This window comes from Dendrobates tinctorius, unplaced genomic scaffold (assembly GCF_039654945.1).
Source record: "Dendrobates tinctorius isolate UK_male_01 unplaced genomic scaffold, ASM3965494v1 ptg000094l, whole genome shotgun sequence".
Taxonomy (NCBI): Eukaryota; Metazoa; Chordata; class Amphibia; order Anura; family Dendrobatidae; genus Dendrobates; species Dendrobates tinctorius.
This window is the reverse complement of record NW_027361762.1, coordinates 15,546,312-15,572,082: the sequence shown is the minus strand read 5'-3', so window position 1 is coordinate 15,572,082 and position 25,771 is coordinate 15,546,312. Positions and strand designations below refer to the sequence as shown.

The following is a 25,771-nucleotide window of genomic DNA, read 5'->3' as shown; positions in this document are numbered from 1 at the left end:
CTCAGCACCATTAAAAAGCGGTGTTGAGGAATAAGTATCCTTAACTGCCACCATTAAAAGGTGTATCGTTGATCGTTAAGGGGTTAAGAACTATCTTCAGCGTAAAGAACAAGGAGTTCTGGAAGTGATATTACACCAAAACAGCCCTGATCTCATCGAGTCTGTGTAGGATTACACGAAGAGAGAAGGATCTGCCCAAGCCTTAATCCACAGATCAGTGGTTAGTTTTCTAAGTTGTTTGGAACAACCTCCCTGCCAAGTTCCTTCAAAAAAAAGTGTACTAGTACCTAAAAGAATTGCTGCTTTGATGTCATAGGGTGGTCACACAATTTTTTTTTTTTTTTTTCTCTTTGCATTTTGGTAATTCATAAAGAAACTATCTGTACTTCTATTTTTCTAAGCACCCTTACTTTACAGCATTCTTCCAAAACCTGCCTAAATCTTATGAACAGTACTATATAATATTCAGTGACGGAAATAATTATTTGATCCCTTGTTGATTTTGTAAGTTTACCCACTGACAAAGACATGAACAGTCTATAATTTTAAGGGTAAGTTAATTTTAGCATTGAGAAATAGAATATCAAAAATAAAATCCAGAAAAATCACATTGTATAAATTATATTTATTTGCATTTTGCAGTGAGAAATAAGTATTTGATTCATCTGGCAAGCAAGGCTTAATACTTGGGGACAAAACACTTGTTGGCAATCACAGCAGTCAGACATTTTTTGTAGTTGATGATGAGGTTTGGGCACATCAGGAGGAATTTTGGTCTACTCTTCTTTGCAGATCATCTGTAAACCGTTAAGATTTTGAGGCTGTTGCTTGGCAGCTCAGAGTTTCTAATCCCTCCATGAGTTTTCTATGGCTTGGCCACTCCATTACCTTAATTTGCTTCTTTTTGAGCCACTCCTTTGTTTCCTTGGCTGTATGTTTTGGGTCATTGTCTTGCTGCAAGACCCAGCCACGACCCATTTTTAATGTTCTTGTGGAGGGAAGGAGGTTGTCACTTAAGATTTTACAGTACATGGCTCCATCCATTCTCCTATTAATGCGGTTAAGTAGTCCTGTGCACTTAGCAGAGAAACACCCCCAAAACAATGTTTCCACCTCCATGCTTGACAGTGGTGATGGTGTTCTTTGGGCAGCATTTCTCTTCCTCCACACACGGCGAGTTGAGTTAATGCCAAAGACCTCAATTTTTGTCTCATCTGACCACAGCACCTTCTCCCAGTTACTCACAGAATCATGTAGGTGTTCATTGGCAAACTTCAGACGGGCCTGCACATGTGCCTTCTTGAGCAGGAAAACTTGGCGGGCACTGCAGGATTTAAACCATTATGGCGTAATGTGTTACCAATGGTTTACTTGGTTACTGTGGTCCTAGCAGCCTTGAAATCATTAACAAGTTCCCCCAGTGTAGTTTTAGGCTGATCTCTCACCTTCCTCATATGGATCAAGGAAACCCCACGAGATGACATTTTGCATGCTGCCCCAGATTGATATCGATTGACAGTCATTTTGTATTACTTCCATTTTCTTTCTACTGCACCAACAGTTGTGTCCTTCTCACACCAACGTCTTGCATATGGTTTTGTAGCTCATTCCAGCTTTGTGCAGATCTATGATCTTGTCCCTGACATCTTTATAAAGGCCTTTGGTCTTGCCCATGTTGTAGAGGTTAGAGTCTAACTGATTAACTGAATCTGTGGACAGGAGTCTTTTATAAAGGTGACTATGTAAGACAGCTGTCTTTACTGCAGGTAATGAGTTGATTAGAAGCGTCTAACTGGTTTGTAAGCAGCCAGAACTCTTATTGGTTGGTAGGGGTATCAAATACTTATTTCTAGCTACAAAATGCCAAAAAATTATATAAATTTATACAATGTGATTTTCTGGATTTTATTTTTGATATTCTATCTCTCAAAGTTAAAATTAACCTACCGTATATACTCGAATATAAGTCGAGATTTTCAGCCCAAAAAATTGGGCTGAAAGTCCCCCTCTCGACTTATATTCGAGTCATATACAAAGGGGTCGGAGGGGGCGGATGTGTCAGGTCATACTTACCCGTCCTGACGCTGTCTTGAGCCCCCAGCTTCTCCCCGTGCTCTCTCTTCCTGCCTTCAGCGGTCACGTGGTGCCGCTCATTAAAACTCATCAATATGCGCATATTGATGAGTTTTAATGAGCGGCACCACGTGACCGCTGAAGGCAGGAAGAGAGAGCACGGGGAGAAGCTGGGGGCTCAAGACAGCGTCAGGACGGGTAAGTATAGCGATACTCACCTGTCCTGCGTCCATGGCTGCTTGCTGCTGTCTGTCATCGGTCAGTGACTTCAGACAGCAGAGGGCGCGGTGACGTGGTTAATGCGCGCCGCGCCCCCTGCAGTCTGAACGTCACTGACTGATGACGTGCAGATAGCGGTGAGCAGCCATGGACACAGGACAGGTGAGAATCTGACACCCAGCGACGGAGAGGTGAGTATGTCATTTTTTTTATTTTTACATGCAGCAGCAGCAGCGGCAGCACATGGGGGAATATTCTAAGGAGCTTCTTATGGGGGCAGCATATGGGGGAACAATATGGAGCTTCTTGTGGGGGCAGCATATGAGGGAACAATCTATGGAGCTGCTTATGGGGGGGCAGCATATGGGGGAATAATCTGGAGCTTCTTATGGGAGCAGCATATGGGGGAATAATCTATGGAGTTTCTTCTGAGGACACCATATGGGGGAATAATCTATGGAGCATTTCCCACCCTAGACTTATACTCGAGTCAATAAGTTCTCCCAGTTTTTTGTGGCAAAATTAGGGGGGTCGACTTATACTCGGATCAACTTATACTCGAGTATATACGGTACCCTTACAATTATAGACTGTCCATGTCTTTGTCAGTGGACAAACCTACAAAATCAGCAAGTGATCAAATAATTATTTCCTTTGCTATATTCGGCTCCCTGGAACTTTTCAACCTTTTCCCACATATCATGCTTCAAACATAAAGATACCAAATGTAAATTTTTGGTGAAGAATCAACAAGTGGGACACAATTGTGAAGTTGAACGAAATTTATTGGTTATTTTATATTTGTTTGGAAATACAAAAACTGAAAAGTGGGGCGTGCAGTATTATTCGGCCCCTTTTCTTCAGTGTAGCAAACTCACTCCAGAAGTTCATTGTGGATCTCTGAATTATCCAATGTTGTCCTAAATGACTAAGGATAATAAATATAATCCGCCTGTGTGTAATCAAGTCTCGGTGTCAATGCAACTGCTCTGTGATAGTCTCAGGAATCTGTTTGAAGCACAGAGAGCATCATGAAGACCAAGGAACCTAACAGGCAGGTCCGTGATACTGTTGTGGAGAAGCTTAAAGCCAGATTTGGATACAAAATGATTTCCAAAACTTTAAAAAATCCCAAGGAGCACTGTGCAAGCGATCATATTGAAATGGAAGGAGTATCATACCACTGCAAATCTACCAAGACCCGGCCGTCCCTCTAGACTTTCATCTCCAACAAGGAGAAGACTGATCAGAGATGCAGCCAAGAGGCCCATAATCACTCTGGATGAACTACAGAGATCTACAGCTGAGGTGGGAAAGTCTGTCCATAGGACAACAATCAGTCATACACCGCACAAATCTGGCCTTTATGGAAGAGTGGCAAGAAGAAAGCCATTTCTTAAAGATATCCATAAAAAGTGTCATTTAAAGTTTGCAACAAGCCACCTGGGAGACACACCAAACATGTGGAAGAAGGTGCTGTGGGTCAGATGAAACAAAAATCGAACTTTTTGGCAACAATGCCAAACGATATGTTTGGTATAAAGGCAACACAGCTCATCACCCTGAACACACCACCCCTGCTGCCAAACATGGTGGTGGCAGCATCATGGTTTGGGGCTGCTTTTCTTCAGCAGGGACATGGAAGATGGTTAAAATTGATGGGAAGATGGATGGAGCTAAATACAGGACCATTCTTGAAGAAAACCTGTTGGAGTCTGCAAAAGACCTGAGACTGGGACGGAGATTTGTCTTCCAACAAGACAATGATCCCAAACATAAAGCAAAATCTACAATGGAATGGTTCACAAATGTATCCAGGTGTTAGAATGGCCAAGTCAAAGTCCAGACCTAAATCCAATCGAGAATCTGTGGAAAGAGCTGAAAACTGCTGTTCACAAATGATCTCCATCCAACCTCACTGAGCTCGAGCTGTTTGCCAAGGAAGAATGGGCAAGAATTTCAGTCTCTCAATGTGCAAAACTGATAGACATATACCCCAAGCGACTTGCAGCTGTAATCGCAGCAAAAGGTGGCTCAACAATGCAATAAGTTAAAGGGGCCGAATAATTTTGCACGCCCCACTTTTCAGTTTTTGTATTTCCACAAAAATTTAAAATAACCAATAAATTACAATTTCACCATTGTGTCCCACTTGTTGCTGATTCTTCACCAAAAATTTACATTTGGTATCTTTATGTTTGAAGCATGATATGTGGGAAAAGGTTGAAAAGTTCCAGGGAGCCGAATACGAATACTCTCGCAAGGCACTGTATGTATGTATGTATGTGTGTGTATATATATATATATATATATATATATATATATATATATATGCACATTTCCAGTTTTAGATCAATTAGGATTACAATAATTATTAATATTTGCCAAATGCCAGAATAATGCGAGAGAGAGAAAATATTTAAGGCATTTTTATTACTTGCTGCAAAATCAAAAGTTTACATACATTTCTTAAGTATTTGGTACCATTGCCTGTATAGAGAATGACTTGGGTCAAATGTTTGGGATGTCCTTTCACAAGCTTTTCACAATAGTTGGACGGAATATGGGTCCATTCTTCCTGACAAAACTAGTGTAACTGATCCAGGTTTGTAAAAGAAGAAGAAAATTGTTCGGCACACAGACCGTAAAATGAAAAACTTTTATTAGGCTATTATGCCATGTTAAAATGTAGTAAACACCTAGGTGTTTACTACATTTAAACATGGCATAATAGCCTAATAAATTTTTCATTTTATGGTCGGTGTGCCGAACAATTTTCTTCTTGTGGATACCAGCTGTGCTCACCAGCGAACTCGTGCACCCACCTGTGCATTATTCAACTCGGCCCAAAGCGTTTCTCATTTCGATCCGATGCAAGTTCCCAGTCCTCCCTCTCCTGCGATCATGGTTTGCAGGTCGCCTTGCGTGCACCTGCCTTTTCAGCTTTGTCCACAAACTTTCAATAAGATTGAGATCAGGGCTTTGTGATGGCCACTCCAAAAACACTTACTTTGCTATCCTTAACGCCACAGCATGATGATGCCACCCCTGTGTTTCAAAGTAGAGATGGTGTTCTTAAGCTCCCAAGCTTCCTCTTTTTTTTTTTTTCTCGTTTTAGGTCAATTAGGATTACCATAATTATTAATATTTGCCAAATGCCAGAATAATGAGAGAGAAAATATTTTTACAACATTTGTATTACTTACTGCAGAGTCAATATACACTAAGATTACTATGCCTTTATACAATTCTGGAATGCCCATATAATGATGTCATGTGTTTGGAAGCTACTGTTTTTTTTAGCAACATCTGAGTTAAAGACACACCTGTGGATGTATTCTAATACACACCTGAAGCACACTGCTTTTTTTGTGCATCATCATGGGAAAGTGTCAAGAAATCAGCCAAGATATCATGAAGAGAATTGAGGACTTGCACAAGTCTGGCTCATCCTTGGGTACAATTTTAAGATACCTGAAGCTGTCTCGTTCATCTGTACATACAATTATAAGCAAGTACAAACAATATGGGAATGTCCAGCCATCATCATACCGCTCAGGAAGGAGACAGGTTCTGTGTCCCAGAGATGAAAGTGCTTTGGTCTGACATGTGCATATCAACCCAAGGACAAAAGCAAAAGACCTTGTAAAGATAATGGAAGAAGCTGGTAAGATTGTGTCAATATCCACTGCAAAACGCGTACTGTATCAACATGGACTGAAAGGCCACTCTGCCAGGAAGAAGCCATAACCCCAAAAGAAACATAAAAAAGCCAGATTATTGTTTGCAAATATACATATGAACAAAGACCTTAATTTTTGAAGTCATGCTCTATGACCTGATGAAACTAAAATTGACCTTTTTGGGCATAATGACCATTGTTACGTTTGGAGGAACAAGAGAGAAGCTTGGATGCCTAACAACACCATCCCAACTGTGAAACATGGGGGCGGCAGCATCATGTTGTGGGGTTGTTTGCTGCAGGAGGGACTGGCAGACTTCACAAAATAGACAGCATCATGAGAAAAGAAGATTATGTGGCAATACTGAAGCAACATCTCAAGACATCAGCCAGGAAGTTAAAGCTTGGGCGGAAATGGTTCTTTCAAATGGACAATGACTTGAAGCATACTACCAAAATGGTAACAAATTAGTTTAAGGATAACAAAATCAATGATTTAGAGTGGCCGTCACAAAGCCCTTAACTCAATCCTATTGAAAATTTATGGGCAAAGCTGGAAAAGCAGGTGCGAACAAATTGACCTACAAACCTGGATCAGTTACACTATATTTTTTTTTTTTTTTTTTTAAAGGAGGAATGGGCCCAAATTCCAACCAACTATTGTGAAAAGCTTGTGGAAGGATATCCCAAATGGTTGACCCAAGTCATTCAGTATAAGAGCAGTGGTACCAAATAACTAATGAAATGTATGTAAACTTGTGACTTTGCAGTAAGTAATAAAAATGCCTTAAAATATTCTCTCTCATTATTCTGGCAAATATTAATAATTATGGTAATTCGAATTGACCTAAATGGGAAAGGTTTATTCTGATTTCATGTCAGATATTAAGAAAAACATGCATGTGTATTTTTATACAGTGTATGTAAATTTTTGGTTTCAACTGTATATAGAGAAAAAATACGTTGTCAAAAAATATTTGCTTTTTTTCTGGTTTATCTTGTGGTAAAAAGCACCAGATAGACAGTGCAAGGGGAAACAGCATTAGCTGTGCCTCTACACTGCATTTTCTACTGCTATAAAACACCAGGTTTAATAAAAAAAACTTACATTTCCAGTAAAACAACAATTTACCAGCACATTTTATTGTGCTCAGCTGAGCGTAGTTGCTCCATTATTATTTGTGTAAATATATCTATAATTTGACAACTGGGTTTTACATTCCCCTTTTTAATACCGTATATTCTTACACAGTCTGATAGTATCTGCACAGTAGATGAACTAAACTCCATGTTAACTAAAACCGATACTTACAGAACTGACAGGGAAAAATCCATAAGAATCCAGGAGTATTAGCAGCTGAACGGTCTCCGGAAACACAGAAGCAAACTATGAATGAAAGAGGAGTTAATAATTGTAAATTTAAAAAGATTGCATCAACTTCTTAAACATTTTCTCTCGGTTTAAAAAAAATCATCTTTGTTCTCAAGAATGGAGGAATTTATTTCATACTGTACCACTCGATGCCTAGGTGACCAGCCACCACTGCAGGCTATTAGAGGTGGGCAGTTTCCTAGGCAAGGAGCAGGCGTTTGCAAGCTCCTTGCTTTAGAGCACACGTTAATCTCTGGCCGCTGGCCAAACTGGCCTGCAGGGTGATTATATTCGCCCACCACACTGCACCCCCCCATCATACTATAATGGAGGACTATGTGGGGTCCATTATTCTGTATGGAGGACTATGTGAGGGCCCATTTTACTGTATTAAGAACTATGTGGGGGCCCATTACACTGTGTGGAAGGCTGTGTAGGGATCACAGTAGGGCATCATACTGTTCGTGTGGAGAAATTCACTGAGGAGGCATCATACTGTGTGTCTGGGGGGGCACTTTTGTGGGCATCATATTTTTCTGTATTTATTTCAAGTATTTTTTATCCTTTGTTATTACATATTTAAATTAGGCCATTGGGCCATATGCTTTTTAACCCCTTCATGACCGGAGCTATTTCGATTTTTCGTTTTGATTTTTCGTTCCCCTCCTTCCCAGAGCCATAACTTTTTCATTTTTCGGTCAATATGGCCACGTGAGGGTTTATTTTTTGCGGGACGAGTTGTAGTTTTGAACAACATCATTGGTTTTAGCATGTCATATACTAGAAAACGGGAAAAAAATTCCAAGTGCGGTGAAATTGCAAAAATAGTGCAATCCCACACTTTTGCTTGGCTTTTTTGCTAGGTTCAATAAATGCAAAAACTATCTTGCCATTATGATTCTCCAGGTCATTACGAGTTCATAGACACCAAACATATCTATGTTCTCTTTTATCTAAGTGGTAAAAAAAAATTCAAAAGTTTGCATAAAAAAAAAGTGCAATTTTCCAAGACCCGTAGCGTCTCCATTTTTTTGTGATCTGGGGTTGGGTGAGGGCATATTTTTTGCAGGCAGAGGTGACGTTTTTAATTATACCACTTATGTGCAGATACGTTCTTTTGATCGCCCGTTATTGCATTTTAATGCAATGTCGCGGCGACCAAAAAAACGTAATTCTGGCGTTTTGAATTTTTTTTTCTCGCTACGCCATTAGCGATCGGGTTAATGCTTTTTTTTTTTATTGATAGAATGGGCAATTCTGAACGCGGCGATACTTAATATGTGTATGTGTGACTTTTTTAATAGTTTTATTTTGATTGGGGCGAAAGGGGGGTGATTTGAACTTTTAGTTTATTTTTAATTTTTTTTTATTTTTAAACTATTTTTTTTTTTTTTTTACTTTTAGCATGCTTTAATATCTTCCATAGGAGGCTAAAAGCATGCACAACCCTGATCGGTACTGCTACATATGGGCGATGAGTAGATCGCCCATATGTAGCAGATTTACTGCAGTGCTTTGTGCGCCGGCCACCGGGCGGCGCTGAAAGTGATCTGCCTGCAACAACCATAGAGGCCTCTATGAGACTTCTGGTTGTCCAGGCAATGCATCCCCGACCCTCGATCACGTGACGGGGGTCGGCGATGAGCTCACTTTAGTTAAATACCGTCAGCACTTAACAACGGGATTTATCTAGTTATTAGGCGTGGGAGGATGGCGATTCCGCTCGCGCCTATTGCGGGCACATCAGCTGTACATAACAGCTGACATGTCGCGGCTTTGAGGTGGGCTCACCTCAAAGCAGGGGAGTCTGACCACTGATGTACTATCCCATCAGCGGTCAGAAAGGGGTTAATATGCTTACATAACATATTATATTATTCCAGTATGCCCCATTTGTGATTGTGTTTATATTATTGGAAGATCTATTAAAAAGTGAGTTGAGCTGCAGGGTGGATTGCTGCTGAAGATAAAAAAAAATCTCTTTAAATCTTCTTTATTGGCGAGTGTGACCGCAGCGTAAGTGTGTGACTTGTGATTCAGTGACTTTGGATTCAGTGAGTTTACAAGGGAGAAATTACTGAATCGCTGTTATATTTTATTAATACTTTATTTCCCTTTACTTAACATTTCTGTCTGGTGCAATCCTCATTAGGAAATGTGCTCCACTATTGGCAATGCCATCCAGTGTACATCTTGCCACATGTATGCAATCCTTGAACAGCCGGTCGAGGGTGCATACTGCTGTGCGAGATGTAAGCACATTGTGCATTTGGAAGCCCAAGCACTGGATCTAAATGTGCAGCTGGCAACACTGAGATCCATAGACAATATGGAAAGGAGTCTTCTGCTCACTGGGATAGATGTGGGGGAGCATGGTAGACTGGAGCTGCAAGGACAGTGAAGCAGCAAACTGGGTGACAGAAAGCGGGGAAGAGGGAAGAGTGCCAGGGAGGCTAGTCCTGATCTAGCACACCCTAATAAGATTGCTAAGTTGGCAGATGAGGGTTGTGTCAGTACAGGGGTAGCACTGTTGCAGCAAGGCATGTCCTCTGAAAGCTGGAGGAGTGTCTGCTCCAGTAATGGGGGGAAATAGGAGAGCAGGGCAGGCCAGACAGGTGCTAGTAGTGGGGGACTCAATTATTTGGGGGAACAGATAGGGCAATCTGTCACAAAGGCAGGGATCGTTGAACAGTGTGCAGCTTACCTGGCGCTCGAGTCCGACACATTGCTGATCAGGTTGACAGATTACTGGGAGGGGCTGGTGAGGACCCAGCGGTCATGGTGCACATTGGCACAAATGATAAAGTTAGAGGTAGGTGGAAGGTCCTTAAAGATGATTTCAGGAAATTAGGCTGCAAGCTTAAAGCAAGGACCTCCAAGGTGGTTTTCTCTGAAATACTGCCTGTACCACGTGCCTCGCCAGAGAGGTACATGGAGATTAGGAAGATAATAAGTGGCTCAGGAATTGGTGTAGGAAGGAGGGGTTTGGGTTCCTGGAGAACTTAGCCGACTTCTCAGTTGGCTTAAGGTTCTACGCTAGGGACGGGCTGCTCTCCTCAATAGGGAGGGTGCAGCTGTGCTGGGGGAGAAATTGGCTAGAAGGCTGGAGGAGTGTTTAAACTAGGGATTGGGGGGAGGGTATTCATTTTATAGGAGGGGAAGATAGTGCAGATATTGACCTGGGCACAAATAAACAAATTGGAGGTGGCATGGGGGGTAGGGTTAGAGCACTTAATATTTTAAGAAAGAATAGAAGTACAGAGAGGTACACAAAGTGCATGTATACTAATGCCAGAAGCCTCACCAACAAAATGGAGGAATTAGAATTAACTTTGTTGGAACATAATTATGACATGGTGGGGATATCTGAGACATGGTTAATTTACAGGGCTATAGTCTGTTCAGAAATGACCATACAAATAAGTGAGGGGGGTGTTTATATGTAAAATCATCCTTAAAACCCATTCTGCCTGATAATATATGTGAATCTAATGAAAATGTAGAGTCCCTGTGGGTGGAGATAAGGGGAGGGGGAAAAAATTACTGATAGGAGTTTGTTATATGTCTCCAAAAATAATGGAAGCAACAGAGAATATGCACATAAAGCAAATAGATGAAGCTGCAACTCAAGGAGAAGTCATTATTATGGGGGGCTTCAACTACCCTGAAATACATTGGGGAACCGAAACCTGCAGTTCCAGCAAAAGTAATAGGTTTTTGACAACTATGAGAGACAATTACCTTTCACAACTGGTTCAGGACCCAACAAGAGGGGGGGCACTGCTAGACCTAATATTAACCAACAGGCCAGACCGCATATCAAATATAAGGGTTGGGGGTCACTTGGGTAATACGAGATCACAAAGTAATACATTTTCATATATCCTTTATCCTAAGTCATGTGACAAGGCTTGTTAAAGGGTCGACATTGACATTTAGGATTGCTACTTCCAACAGGTGGCACTAGAGGTCTAGTCCTCTTCCTCTCTGAAGAGACAATTGAATATATCCTTTAATAAGATGTGTAGTAGAGCGGTTACAAGGACACTAAACTTCAGGAAGGCAAATTTCCAACGGATGAGAGATGATCTTAGTGCAATAAACTGGGACGATATCCTGAGACATAAAAGTACACAAGGAAAATGGGAGACATTTATTAGCATCCTGAATAGGCCCTGTGCACAGTATATAGCCTATGGGAATAAACATGCTAGAAATATGAGGAAACTACTATGGCTAAAAAGAGCTGTAAGGGGAGCAAAAAGTGACAAAAAGTATTAAGAGAATTAAAGCAAGCAGGTAGTGATGAGGCATTAAATATACAGAAAATTAAATTCTGTAAAATGCAAATCAAGGCAGCCTGCGCTTTGCAGGCAGTGAGGAAGTCAGCTCCCTACAGGCCCCCGAAGGTCCCCGTCGCCATCTTGGATCCGGGGGCCTGTAGGGAAAGAGCCCCCCCCTGCAGCAGCGCTGCACATTGCGCTGCTGTGGGGGGCTCAGGGAAGCACGGAGGGAGCCCCCTCCCTGCCGATGCTTCCCTTTAACCCCCGGTACACCGCGATCGTGTTTGATCGCGGTGTACAAGGGGTTAACGTGTCGGGGGCGGTCTGTGACTGCCCCTGACACATTGTGCCGGGTGTCAGCTGTGATAATCAGCTGACACCCGGCTGCGATCAGCGGCGCTCACCAAGTGGGCGCCGCTGATCGCTATGACGTACTATCCCGTCCCTGGGAATTAAGTCCCAGGGCACATGGACGGGATAGTACGTCTGCTGGCAGAAAGGGGTTAAAATAATTCCCATCTGAAAATGCTGGCGGCAGAGATCACAGTTCATTGGACAACCAAGGAGTACAGGCGAGAGAGACACAACTCCAATCCAGCAGAGGCAGGGGAATACTGGCAAAGTTCTGGGAGAATTTTATCAGACCCTCCCATCGCCCTGGCCCAGAGGCGAGGGGGTACTCTCACAAGGAGTGCAAAGTTTGGGAAGATGCTGAGGGACTACCTTGCTTCCCGTACCAACGTCCTTCATGATTCCTCTGTGCCTTTTAATTATTGAGTATCCAAGCAGGACACGTGGCATGAACTGGCTCTCTACGCCTTGGAGGTCCTGGCCTACCCTGCCGCTAGGGTTTTGTGAGAGCGTGTTTTTAGTGCCGCTGGTGGAATTATAACTGATAAGCGCATCCGCCTGACAACTGAAAATGCAGACAGGCTGACTCTTATAAAAATGAACAAGGGCTGGATTGGGCCAGACTTCTCTACACCACCGAATGATAACAGCAAAACATAATCTCCAATACAGTGTATTTTTTGTGAAGTGTATTCCCCATGCACCTCTTCACACCCACATATGGGTAAATGCTTCCTGATATTGGCTATTTGGTGTTATCCTCCTCCTTCTCCTCATCCTCCACCACCACCATTAGTGACCATGGTGACCGTGGTCCATGATGCAACAGCCACTAGAAATTCTTGCAAGGGTGTTTATGATGCCCGTAAAACATTTTTAACAATTATGTTGAAGTGTACCCCCAGGGGGAAATGTTTGTCAGCCCATACACTTAGTGTACAGTCATTACAAGTATAGGAGACCCGCTCCTTTACATTGGGAGAGATTTATAGGAGGACATCCTCCACGTCTCTTCAGACACCAACACTAGAACACCAGGGTGAACGTGTTCTGTGATACAACAGTCACTAGAAATTTTTGCAAGGGTGTTTATGATGCCCGTAAATTTTTTTTTTTTAATAAATATGTTGAAGTGTACCCCCACTATGAGAGACCCAATTCCTAATAATGGGAACATTGTTCTCAGGAGGTCCTCCTCTACGTGTCTTCAAAGTGGCATTGGGGTGCGTGTAAATTTGGTGCAGGGCAGGCCTTGCATTCAATGCATGAGCTAAAAGAATGGCAGTACCAAATGAAAAATAATGGGAACTTTGGTTTCATGTGGCCATCCAGGACATCTGTTCCAAGCCTTATTGGAGTGAATGTAACTTTGGGGCTGGGCAGGCCAAGCATTAAATGCATAGGCAAACACTATGGGAGACACACTTTCTTCTAATGGGAACATTTTTGTCATGAGGCCTGTTCTACACGGGAGATCGTCATGGGACACTCGTTATTAAATGGACTAAGGCGGAAAGGTAAGCATAGGTTGGTTTATTATTTTATTTTTGTTAAAGGAGAACTAGGGCGTCGGGGACTAGGCATTTGGTGAGTATGTACTATATGTGTTTTTTGTTTTTTTTACACAATTGAACACATGCATCGTCTGATGGGACTACTACTGTCCCATTATCGGCTAATGCTGCCATTGTTATACAGTGCCTACAAGTAGTATTCAACCCCCTGCAGATTTAGCAGGTTTACACATTCGGAATTAACTTGGCATTGTGACATTTGGACTGTAGCTCAGCCTGGAAGTGTGAAATGCACTGCAGCAAAAAAGAATGTTATTTCTTTGTTTAATTTTTTTTTAAATTGTGAAAAGTTTATTCAGAGGGTCATTTATTATTCAACCCCTCAAACCACCAGAATTCTGTTTGGTTCCCCTAAAGTATTAAGAAGTATTTCAGGCACAAAGAACAATGAGCTTCACATGTTTGGATTAATTATCTCTTTTTCCAGCCTTTTCTGACTATTTAAGACCCTCCCCAAACTTGTGAACAGCACTCATACATGGTCAACATGGGAAAGACAAAGGAGCATTCCAAGGCCATCAGAGACAAGATCGTGGAGGGTCACAAGGCTGGCAAGGGGTACAAAACCCTTTCCAAGGAGTTGGGCCTACCTGTCTCCACTGTTGGGAGCATCATTCGGAAGTGGAAGGCTTATGGAACTACTGTTAGCCTTCCACGGCCTGGACAGCCTTTGAAAGTTTCCTCCCGTGCCGAGGCCAGGCTTGTCCGAAGAGTCAAGGCTAACCCAAGGACAACAAGGAAGGAGCTCCGGGAAGATCTCATGGCAGTGGGGACATTGGTTTCAGTCAATACCATAAGTAACGTACTCCACCGCAATGGTCTCCGTTCCAGACGAGCCAGTAATGTACCTTTACTTTCAAAGCGTCATGTCAAGGCTCGTCTACAGTTTGCTCATGATCACTTGGAGGACTCTGAGACAGATTGGTTCAAGGTTCTCTGGTCTGATGAGACCAAGATCGAGATCTTTGGTGCCAACCACACACGTGACGTTTGGAGACTGGATGGCACTGCATACGACCCCAAGAATACCATCCCTACAGTCAAGCATGGTGGTGGCAGCATCATGCTGTGGGGCTGTTTCTGAGCCAAGGGGCCTGGCCATCTGGTCCGCATCCATGGGAAGATGGATAGCACGGCCTACCTGGAGATTTTGGCCAAGAACCTCCGCTCCTCCATCAAGGATCTTAAGATGGGTCGTCATTTCATCTTCCAACAAGACAACGACCCAAAGCACACAGCCAAGAAACCAAGGCCTGGTTCAAGAGGGAAAAAATCAAGGTGTTGCAGTGGCCTAGTCAGTCTCCTGACCTTAACCCAATTGAAAACTTGTGGAAGGAGCTCAAGATTAAAGTCCACATGAGACACCCAAAGAACCTAGATAACTTGGAGAAGATCTGCATGGAGGAGTGGGCCAAGATAACTCCAGAGACCTGTGCCGGCCTGATCAGGTCTTATAAAAGACGATTATTAGCTGTAATTGCAAACAAGGGTTATTCCACAAAATATTAAACCTAGGGGTTGAATAATAATTGACCCACACTTTTATGTTTAAAATTTATTAAAATTTAACTGAGCAACATAACTTTTTGGTTTGTAAGATTTATGCATCTGTTAATAAATCCTGCTCTTGTGTGAAGTTTGAAGGCTCTAACTTATTTGCATCTTATCAAACCTGCTAAATCTGCAGGGGGTTGAATACTACTTGTAGGCACTGTATGTGACAGCAGACATAACTGTATAACTGGCAGTAGTCCCATCAGATGATGCATGGCTACACAGACCTGCACACACACAGACACCAGCAGACAGACCCGCTCACACAGTCTCCGCCCACATACACATTCTCCACCCAAACACTCTTCCTCCTGCCTTTCTGCAGCGGTTTTGGCACACAACTCTGCAGCAAAACCGTAAACCTTTTTACACCTGCGGTTTTGCTGCGGATTTGACTGACTCAATGGTAGTCAATGGGAGCAGAAACGCTGCAGATCCGCAAAAAGAATTGACTTGCTGCAGAAAATAAAACGCTGCGAATCCGCGCAGATTTTTCCTCAGCATGTGCACACCAATTCTGTAATTCCCATTGATTAACATTGGTTGTGCACTACATTGCGGATTTGGTGCAATTACGAGAGTCCAAAAACACAGCGGATCTGCAACAAAATTCGCAATGTGTGCACATAACCTAATAGCTAGTGGATTTTCAACTGCAGGTACCCTCCGTATGCAAATATCCCTAGACAACCAGATGTTGCATGCTCCTTAAAGTGGTTGTCTGGGCTGACTGTAGGCATTACATTTCACTATATATGACTGCACACTGCGGTATAGTGCAAGTGTGCGATGAGCACATGACCTCATTAATGATTTGCTAAACTCATCGACTTTTCTAAGTTGTCTTCTACTGAGAGAAAGCATGAGTCTAGACAGCACATGACCACAAATATGTAAATCGCTACAACCCATGTGCAGAGGTTATAATCAGGGCTGTGGAGTCGGAGTTGTGGAGTCGGTGCTCATTTTGGTGGAGTCAGAGTTGGAATAAAATGGACTGACTCCGACTCCTAAAATATATAATAAATTGGGTACAGTAGTTCAATGCAGAATGTGCTGAATATTTTTTCATAGGAATTTGGGAAAGTTATGAAATGTACTATAAATGGCTGTTCTATTCCTGATCTAAGGCTACATTCACACACAGCATTTTTCCTGCGTTTTTTGAGGATACGCTTTTCAGCTGCAAAAGCAAATCAGCTTTTTAAAAAACCGCATCACCTGAAAGGGTTTTGAGCTCATAGATAACGTTTTCAATAGCAAAAGCAGATTAGAAATCTGCTCTATCCATCCATATCTTATCTGTACCAAAAAGAATGAAAGCCGGGTAGCACACAGACTAACACTCCTTTTTTTTTTTTTTTAGCATCAGTCAGGTACACCTCATAGCTGCCAAAAGGACGCCCAGGACAGGCATTGCTCGTCTTCAGTAACACATCAACATCAATTGGTAGTTGGAATAAATAGACTAAATAAATAGACTGCATTCATCACATCTTCTTAAGGTGCAGGCTTTATTTTCAAATGTAGGGGGTGTGCAGTATGAGGTTCTGCAGCAGCTGAGGTGTGCAGTATGAGGTTCTGCGGAACAGTATGAGGTTCTACCCCCCCCCCCCACCCTAGGTTTGATCCTGGCTTCGCCCATGGTGTGAATGTAGCCTGAGGATCTAGGCTTTGTCTTAGCTGAGATAAGTCATAGTGTTATATATATATATATATATATATATATATACACACACACACAGTGCAGACCAAAAGTTTGGCCACACCTCATTCAAAGAGTTTTCTTTATTTTCATGACTATGAAAATTGTAGATTCACTCTGGAGGCATCAAAACTATGAATTAACACATGTGGAATTATATAATTAGCAAAAAAGTGTGAAACAACTGAAAATACTGTGTCCTATATTCTAGGTTCTTCAAAGTAGCCACCTCTTGCTTTGATTACTGTTTTGCACACTCCTGGCATTCTCTTGATGAGCTTCAAGAGGTAGTCACCAGAAATGGTTTTCACTTCACAGGTGTGCCCTGTCAGGTTTAGTAAGTGGGATTTCTTGCCTTATAAATGGGGTTGGGACCATCAGTTGTGTTGTGCAGAAGTCTGGTGGATACACAGCTGATAGTCCTACTGAATAGACTGTTAGCTGCTTTTTTATTGCCATAATACAAATTCTAAGTAAAGAAAAATGAGTGGCCATCATTACTTTAAGAAATGAAGGTCAGTCAGTCCGAAAATTTGGGAAAGCTTTGAAAGTGTTCCCAAGTACAGTGGCAAAAACCATCAAGTGCTACAAAGAAACTGGCTCACATGAAGACCACCCCAGGAAAGGAAGACCAAGAGTCACCTCTGCTGTGGAGAAGAAGTTCATCCGTGTCACCAGCCTCAGAAATCGCAGGTTAAAAAGCAGCTCAGATTAGAGACCAGGTCAATGCCACACAGTGTTCTAGCAGCAGACACATCTCTACAACAACTGTTAAGAGGAGACTTTGTGCAGCAGGCATTCATGGTAAAATAGCTGCTAGGAAACCACTGCTAAGGACAGGCAACAAGTAGAAGACTTATTTGGGCTAAAGAACACAAGGAATGGACATTAGACCAGTGTAAATCTGTGCTTTGGTCTGATGAGTCCAAATTTGAGATCTTTGGTTCCAACCACTGTGTCTTTGTGCGACGCAGAAAAGGTGAACTGATGGACTCTACATGCCTGGTTCTCACGGTGAAGCATGGAGGAGGAGGTTTGATGGTGTGGGGGTGCTTTGCTGGTGACACTGTTGAGGATTTATTCAAAACTGAAGGCATACTGAACCAGCATGGCTACCACAGCATCTTGCAGCGGCATGCTATTCCATCCGGCTTGCGTTTAGTTGGACCATTTTTTTTCAACAGGACAATGACCCCAAACACACCTCAAGGCTGTTTAAGGGCTATTTGACCAAGAAGGAGAGTGATGGGGCGCTACGCCAGATGACCTGACCGCCACAGTCACAGACCTGAACCCAATTGAGATGGTTTGGGGTTAGCTGGACCGCAGAGTGAAGGCAAAAGGGCCAACAAGTTTAGGGCCAATCAAGGGCCAATCAAATTTATTATCGCCAAGTACATATTACTTCAGTGCCAGATTGACAGTGTCGTTTGCCGAACGATTCTCCTTATAGGCAAACTGAAGCGGGTCCCATAGCTTCTGCGTGAATTTTATCAGGTGGGACATCATAATTCTTTCGAAGACTTTCATAGCTACAGATGTGAGTGCTACTGGTCTACAGTCATTCAACTCAGAGGATCCCACTTTCTTGGGGACAGGGATAATTGTGGAACTTTTCCAAAACTGAGGTACAACGCACTCTTTCAGTGACATATTGTATATATTTGTCAGTATAGGGGCAAGCTGGGTAGCACATACTTTCAGACACATTGGAGATACACCATCAGGGCCAGGTGCCTTTTTGACCTTAAGTCCCTTCAGGATGCGTATCACCTCTGCCTCGGAGATCACTACTTGGGTGTTGCACAATGAATGATCTTTATATGAACAGACTGAGGAGCTTAGAGATGAATAGCCACTGTGTGTAGAGCTTGCCTCAAATCTGCATCTATATGTAATCGATATTACATAGTGTATGACATATTTACATTTTATTACAGTTTTTTGTGTTCTAAAGTTGTATTCCAATAAATATATCTTATGTTCTATCTAAATATCTTGATTATTGTATCATAAAAATGATTAAATGTCTGATGTTCACATTGTACTACAATACATTTTTCACTTAAATATAAGCACTATATGTGGGAGTCGGAGTCGGTGTAAGGGAAATTGAGGAGTCAGAGTCGCATGTTTGGCTTACCGACTCCACAGCCCTGGTTATAAATGAGGTAATAAAGAAAAATAGGGAATTGTCTCCAGCCATGAATGACTCCACTTGTCAGATAAAAACTTAACTTTTAATCAAATCCACTAAAACATGTAATCAGTGTAGGTAACAATACCAAATATTCCACACATATGTAAAAAAACAATGCATTTCAGCATCTAGCCTTAATCATGGTATTATGGTGTTTTTAGTGGAAATGATTAAAAGATAAGTTTTTATCTGACAAGTGGAGTAATTCAACGCTGGAGACAATACCCTACTTTTCTTTGCTATTTTGACTACGCCCTGGACTGGGTGGATCCGTGCGGAGGAGTTTCACTGACAAGGTGAACAGCATACTGGTGAGCTGACTTTCTTTTTTCCTCTCTTTTCCTTATTTTGTGGATATAATTAAGTATTGTGACAATGTACGGGTCACACACTCTCACAATTAGGCAGTGTCTTAGAATGACTTCAGATTTTTGCACCCATTTAACACATCCATGAAATAGGAGCGTTACATGCAAAGATAAAGGGAAAAGGTGCGCCAAGTGTGATACCCTCAATATAATATACAGCGAACAAAGGATTGTATATGCTCATCTAACTGGGATTCGACCTGGCACAACTCTGTATATTGACCCACACACCAGTGGGGAGAAAAGGATTCACACAAAATAGGAAAAAGAGCAGTGATTGGCAGAGCTGCCACAGAGTGAAGATAAGGGGGTATGTTCTCTGGATCCGTAGTCATTGATACAACGCGTTTTGTTGTATCGGAGTTCATCTGACTTCCACTAAAGTTTTTACACAATTTTGGAAAACCATGGCAAAAAAATAGCACTACAGATGCATAGCGAGAAGCCACAGAAAGGGATGTACCAGGGCAACAGCTTCATTAAAAAGAAGTTATGGAACTAACTTACCATCCCGCCAACAACACCACCTGCAGAAAAATATAGAAGTATTCTTAAGTCAGCAAAGTTAGTAAATGAATCCCAAGTCTTCAGTTTAAATAGTGCGCCCAGTCTCCATGTCAGATATCAGGCATACTTCAGCTTTTATGGGATAAAACAATATCCTTACCCTTAAACGACCAAAAATCAGTTGTGAGCATGACAATTACTTCAACGAAGGATGATATACATTTATTCATATTTATGGCTTTATTAGACATCAATGTGTGTGTCATCCTTAGTGTAAAACTAAGGAAAGAACTAGATGTGGAAGTGCACGCTCAAAATATTATTAAATTCTCACCCATACTGTGAGCCATTATTGAGAACTTCTGCCAACCTAAAGCTGAGGAAACAGAAGAAAAAAAATACATAATTATGTAAAAAAATATTGGTTATTAATTATAAAACATGGATTTTTGTGATAACTCACCGCCGCTAGGAGGCTGGCACTAATTGAAAAAAAGAGGTTAGCTCCTCCTCCGCCGTATACACCCTCGCCCCTATTGCGGGCGGAAATCAGTTTGGTGCCAAAGCAGTAAGAGGACAACAAAATCAGCCTTAATACAGGTACAACATGTCCAAAAACACCACCCTTATATCAAATTAGTAAATGCATATAAATTTAAACAAAACAAAAGCCAACTGGCTACTAGGGTGGGCGCTGTGTCCCCCAATGAGCGTCTCGGAGAAAAGGATTTTACGGTGAGTTATCACAAAAATCAATGTTTCTCTTTCGCCTCATTGGGGGACACAGATACTGTGGGACATCCTAAAGCAGTCCCTGGGTGGGAGATTGACTCACCGATCCAAGCTACATGCACCTCTTGTTTAAAGGTGCGCCACCGCTGCTTGGAGAATCCTTCTACCTAGGCTCGCATCCGCCGAGGCCTGAGCATGGATATTATAATGTTTGGCAAATGTGTGCAGGCTGGACCAGGTTGCTGCCTTGCAAACCTGTTCCGTCGAAGCCTGGTGCCGAAGCGCCCACTGCCCGGGTAGAGTGCGCTCTCATTCCTGCTGGAGTCGGCGTGCGTCTAATGCAGTAGGACTCCTGAATAGTCAAACGAATCCATCTGGCTATGACCGATTTTGAAGCGAGTCCCTTCCTGCGCCCTTCGGGGAGCATGAACCACGTGTCCATCTGACGAAAAGGGTGCCGTCCGCGACAAGTACCTCCGGAGGGCTCTTACTAGGTCTAACGTGTGAAGAGCCTTTTCCACACGGTGCACCGGTACTGGACAAAATGTAGGCAAAACAACATCTTCATTAATGTGAAAAGAGGACACGACTTTCGGCAGAAAAGAAGGGGCTGGTCTGAGGACCACCTTATCCTTATGGAAAGTGAGGAACGGAGCTCAGCAGAATAGAACCGCCAGATCTGAAACCGCCTGATGGAAGTGATGGCCACTAGGAACACCACTTTGCAGGAAAGGTACCTCAAATAGATATCCTGAAGCGGTTCAAATGGAGCTTCCTGCAGAACACTTAGGACCAGGTTAAGGTCCCAGGTGTCCATAGGTGCCTTATAGGGAGGTACCAAGTGGGAGACTCCCCGAATGAAAAGTCTTCGCCTGCAAATTGGTAACAATTCTGTGCTGGAACAGGACAGATAAGGCCGATATTTGTCTCCAGAGGGAACTTGGGGAAAAGCCCGCGTCTAAGCTCGACTGGAGAAAAGCCAAGATGTTGGGGATCGAGAATCTCAGCGGAGAAACACCGTGGCCTCGACACCAAGCAAAGAACACCTTCCAGGTGTGGTGGTCAATTCGTGCTGAAGCAGGCTTCCGGGTGCTAATCATTGTAGCGACCACCTCGCTCCTGAACCCTGCCTGGGTTAGAATCCAAGATTCAAAGGCCATGCCGTCAAACACAGGGTCCCTGAGTTCGGGTGGCAAATCAGCCCTTGAGACAGTAGATCTGGGCGCTCTGGTCGGCGAGAAGCTGCATTAGTTCTGCGTACCACGCTCGAAGGGGCCAGTCTGGGGCCAGCAGAATCGCCGGCACCCCTTCCGTCTTGATCTTTTTGACTCTCGGAAGTAGTGGCAGTGGGGGAAATAGATATGGGAGGCGAAACTGGTTCCATGGCAGAACCAACGCGCCCACCCCGAATGCCTGCGGGTCCCTGGCCTGAGCGACATGTGGGCATCTTGGTATTCACTCTGGAAGCCATCAGGTCCACATCCGGAGCTCCCCACAGTTGACAAATCTGCTGAAAAACTTTGGGATGTAGAGACCACTCTCTGGATGCAAGACCCTGCCGGCTGAGAGAGTCTGCCGCCCAATTTCCACGCCCGGGATGTGGACAGCCGAAATCACCGAGTGGTTTGCTTCGGCCCACTGAAGAACGTGCCCCACCTCGCGCATGGTTGCTCTGCTGCGGGTGCCCCCTTGATGATTTATGTAAGCCACCGCCGTGGTGTTATCCGATTGAATCCAGACGGGGTGGCCTGCTAGAAAGTGATGAAACTTCTGCAGAGCCAGCCGAATTGCTCGTATCTCCAATAAGTTGATCGGGAGGCGTGCCTCCTGTGGCGACCACCATTCCTGGGTTGTGTGGTGGCGAAAACATCGCTCCCCAACCGAGGAGACTGGCGCCGGTTGTCATTACCAGCCAATGACCTGGGGGGAAAGGTTTCCCCTGGGCCTGAGAGGAACTGGTTATCCACCATCTGAGCGACTGCCTGATTTGAGAGGACAGTCGGCACTGCCGGTCGAGCGTGAAAGGATTCTTGTCCCAGGCTGACGAGGGTGTGCTGCAGGGGGCGAAGATGGAACTGGGCGAAAGGTATCGCTTCCATTGCTGCCACAATTTTCCCTAGAATCCTCATCCCAGATCGGATGGTATGAGGGACTGGTTGGCGAAGTGTCCGGACTCCCTGCCGGAGAGCTAGCGCCTTTTCCTGAGGGGGAATTACCAACCCTCGGCAAGTGTTGAAGATCATTCCTAGGAAGGAGATCCTCTGAGCGGGCACAAGAGATGACTTCTTTGCATTGACCAACCATCCTAAGCGGGCAGGAGTATCGAGCGTGATGACATTTTCCTCGCATGCCCGTATTGACGGGCCCTCGACCAAGAGGTCATCCAGATAAGGCAAGACGACCATGCCTCGAGAATGCAGTGTGGCCATGACAACTGCCATAACCTTTGTGAACACTCTGGGAGCCGTGGCTAGCCCGAAGGGTAGCGCTACGAAACTGAAAATGTTGATCGCTGATTGTAAAGCGTAGAAACATCTGAGGACAAAAAATGGGAATATGCAGATATGCGCCCAGGATGTGTCAGGACCCTAATGTCAGGACCCTGTCAGCATCAGCAAACTTCCACGCTGAGCAGGGTGACTTACCCACACTACGGGGGAGCACGGGGTCCAATACTGTAGTGATGTTTCAAGCAGACAGGACCTGCGGCACTGAAAATAGTAAAGAGTCCCAGGACCTACGATCATGTGACTGCAGGGGGCAGGGCTTAGCATCCTACTGCTGCAGATGATGTACCTACTGCAGGGCAACTGTAGTAGAGGAGAGAAAACGCAGGTCAAACAAGCGAGGGTCGTACACGGAGAGGGCTGTGCGGTACCAGAGGGACGAGCAGAGACTAGTCAAGTCACAGGCAGAGGGTCATACACAGAGAGGTAGCGCAGTACAAGAGGTGCAGGCAGAACTCGTAACAGGGACAGAACCGGATCAATACCAAACAAGCAACAAGTTATCAGGCACAAGGCACACGAACGCACGAGGTCAACTAACTCAGCCGAGGGCAGGAGTATAACTGACACCGGTCCTAGGTCGAGTGAGCACTAAATAGCCGCCCTCTGCCAGAGAGAGGCAGAAACAATTAACCCCTGTCTGACCAGGACGGGCCAAAGACAAACCCCATCCTGGATCATGACAGGATGTCTATTGAGGCCAAGTATTCTCACTGCTCCATGGCTGATATGACTGAACGGAGAGACTCCCTCCGGAAATGTCTGATCCTGATGAATTTGTTCAGAAGCTTCAGGTCCAAAACAGGCCTGACAGACCCGTCCTTTTTGGGAACCGCAAAAAGGTTGGAATAGAACCCCTGAGCTTTTTCGTGTTCCGGCACTGGAACAATGACTCCGTTGTGCTGGAGAGATTTGATGGCTCCCAATAGAGCCCTTGCCTGGGTATCCATCCTGGGAAGCCAGGAAAGACAAATCATCTTGGAGGGTATCTGACAAATTCTATTTTGTAACCTGAGGCCACCAATTCCTTTACCCATGCGTCGCGAGCGACATTGACCCAGACCCAGAGTAGGCGGCCGCCCACCTTGCCGGTGTCGTCTGGTAAAGGCCTCGAGTCATTTGGCCGACGATCTTTGGGATCTGGATCCCCCCGATCTGGGCTGCTGAGTACGCATTCTCCCCAATGGGTTGGCTCTATATGAGACCTGCCACTCCGTATCGTGGTTGGGGCAGCCTGAGATGGCGGAATTGGCCGCTGTAGTCCACCCGGGGTTGCGAAAGGCCTGAAAACATGCCTGAAAACGGTTGACGAAAAAGCGTTTTGACCTTTTGGGGAGAAACCTGCTCTTTCCTCCTGTGGAGTCGGAGATAAGTTGATCCAACTTCTCCCCAAATAGGTGGTCGCACTGATAAGGCAGGGAAGTCAAGGACTTCTTAGAAGTAGAATCGGCTTGCCATGTCCTTAACCATAAGGCTTTTCTGATAGAAATTGCATTAGCGGCAGCAAGTACCGAGCAATTTTCCGCATCCAAAGACGCATTGATTACATAGTCTCCGGCCATTGCCATCTGACCTGCAACCTCCGAAATCTCTGCAGGTAGATCCTGCTCCTGCGCGACCTTGTCTAATATTTCTGACCATGATATCATAGCCTTGGCTACCCAAGTTGCTGCGAATGAGGGAGCGAGCGCTGACCCTGACGCCTCATATACTGAGCGAGCCAAGCTCTTTATAAGGCGATCCGTGGGATCCTTAATTGGGGACACACTATAGGGACGGATAGCAGGGTCTTCGTGGCTAGGCACGAAACCGGAGGATCCACCATCGGGGATTCCATCCATTCTTTACGGAGGTCCGGAGCATACGGATATCTTGTTTCGAGTGCCTTTTGACCCAAGAAACGCCTGCCTGGACATGCTTTGTGCCGCTGCACTATGTCCTCAAACTCCGGGTGAGAGGAAAAAATTCTGTGCGGCCGTTTCAATCGCTTAAATGCCACTTTATGCCCCGTAGCCGCTGCGGGATCATCCTCAATCCCCAGGGTCTGATTGACGGCTTCTATGAGGCTGTCCACTGTTTCACGTGACCCTGGAGTGTCCAGGTCAGGGGGCTCGTCTGGGTCGCAATCTGAGGTCTGCTCGCTATCGACAACTGGTGACTGGGAGTGAGAAGCAGAGCTTACGGATGCCAAGGCACCGGATGGACTGGGCGACACCGTGTGGATTCGTTTCCTCCGGGTCTGCCTGGAGTGAGAGCGGCCCCTGCAGGCCAGAGGCTCTTGTGAGGTGGAGGTTCCCTCTAAGGCCAGCGAGCCATTGTTCCTGCCCCTTTCTGGGGCTTGTTTGTTCTTGGACTGTGACAGTGATAGGGCCCACTTCGGGGGATTCGACACATTGGTCACGGTCGCAGAGGAGGGTTCCTGGGCGCGTTCGGATTTGCAGGCTTCGCAAAACGCAGCCCAACATGAGATGCATGCAGCGTAAAAGAACGTATGCTTCTTTGCTTTTTCGGAAATGCTGTAGCTGTCCGCTGCTGGGGAGGGTGGAGGAGGTAGCACCTCGGTCTACCTATAGTGGCCTCTCGGGCAGCACTTACCCCAGTCCTGCGCCCCCCCTTCCCGTCCTGGACGCTTCCACCTTCAAAT

General features: G+C 44.4%; 1 protein-coding gene across 14 annotated transcripts in view; it reads right to left on the bottom strand.

Annotated features, from left to right (window-relative positions):
- SERHL2 (serine hydrolase like 2) overlaps window positions 1–25,771 on the bottom strand; it is a 405,871-nt gene that overhangs the window by 148,687 nt on the left and 231,413 nt on the right. For 12 of the 14 annotated variants that reach the window (XR_012234322.1, XM_073586685.1, XM_073586692.1 and 9 more), the window contains 3 exons: window positions 20,223–20,264; window positions 19,889–19,908; window positions 7,287–7,361 (listed from right to left, as the gene is read on the bottom strand). Coding sequence is in view for 13 of the 14 variants with exons in the window: in XM_073586685.1 (XP_073442786.1) it covers window positions 7,287–7,361; window positions 19,889–19,908; window positions 20,223–20,264 (137 nt within the window). In the remaining variant the exon portion in view is untranslated. The remainder of the gene's footprint in view (window positions 1–7,286; window positions 7,362–19,888; window positions 19,909–20,222; window positions 20,265–25,771) is intronic. The other 2 variants (XM_073586686.1, XM_073586694.1) reach the window with 1 other exon arrangement.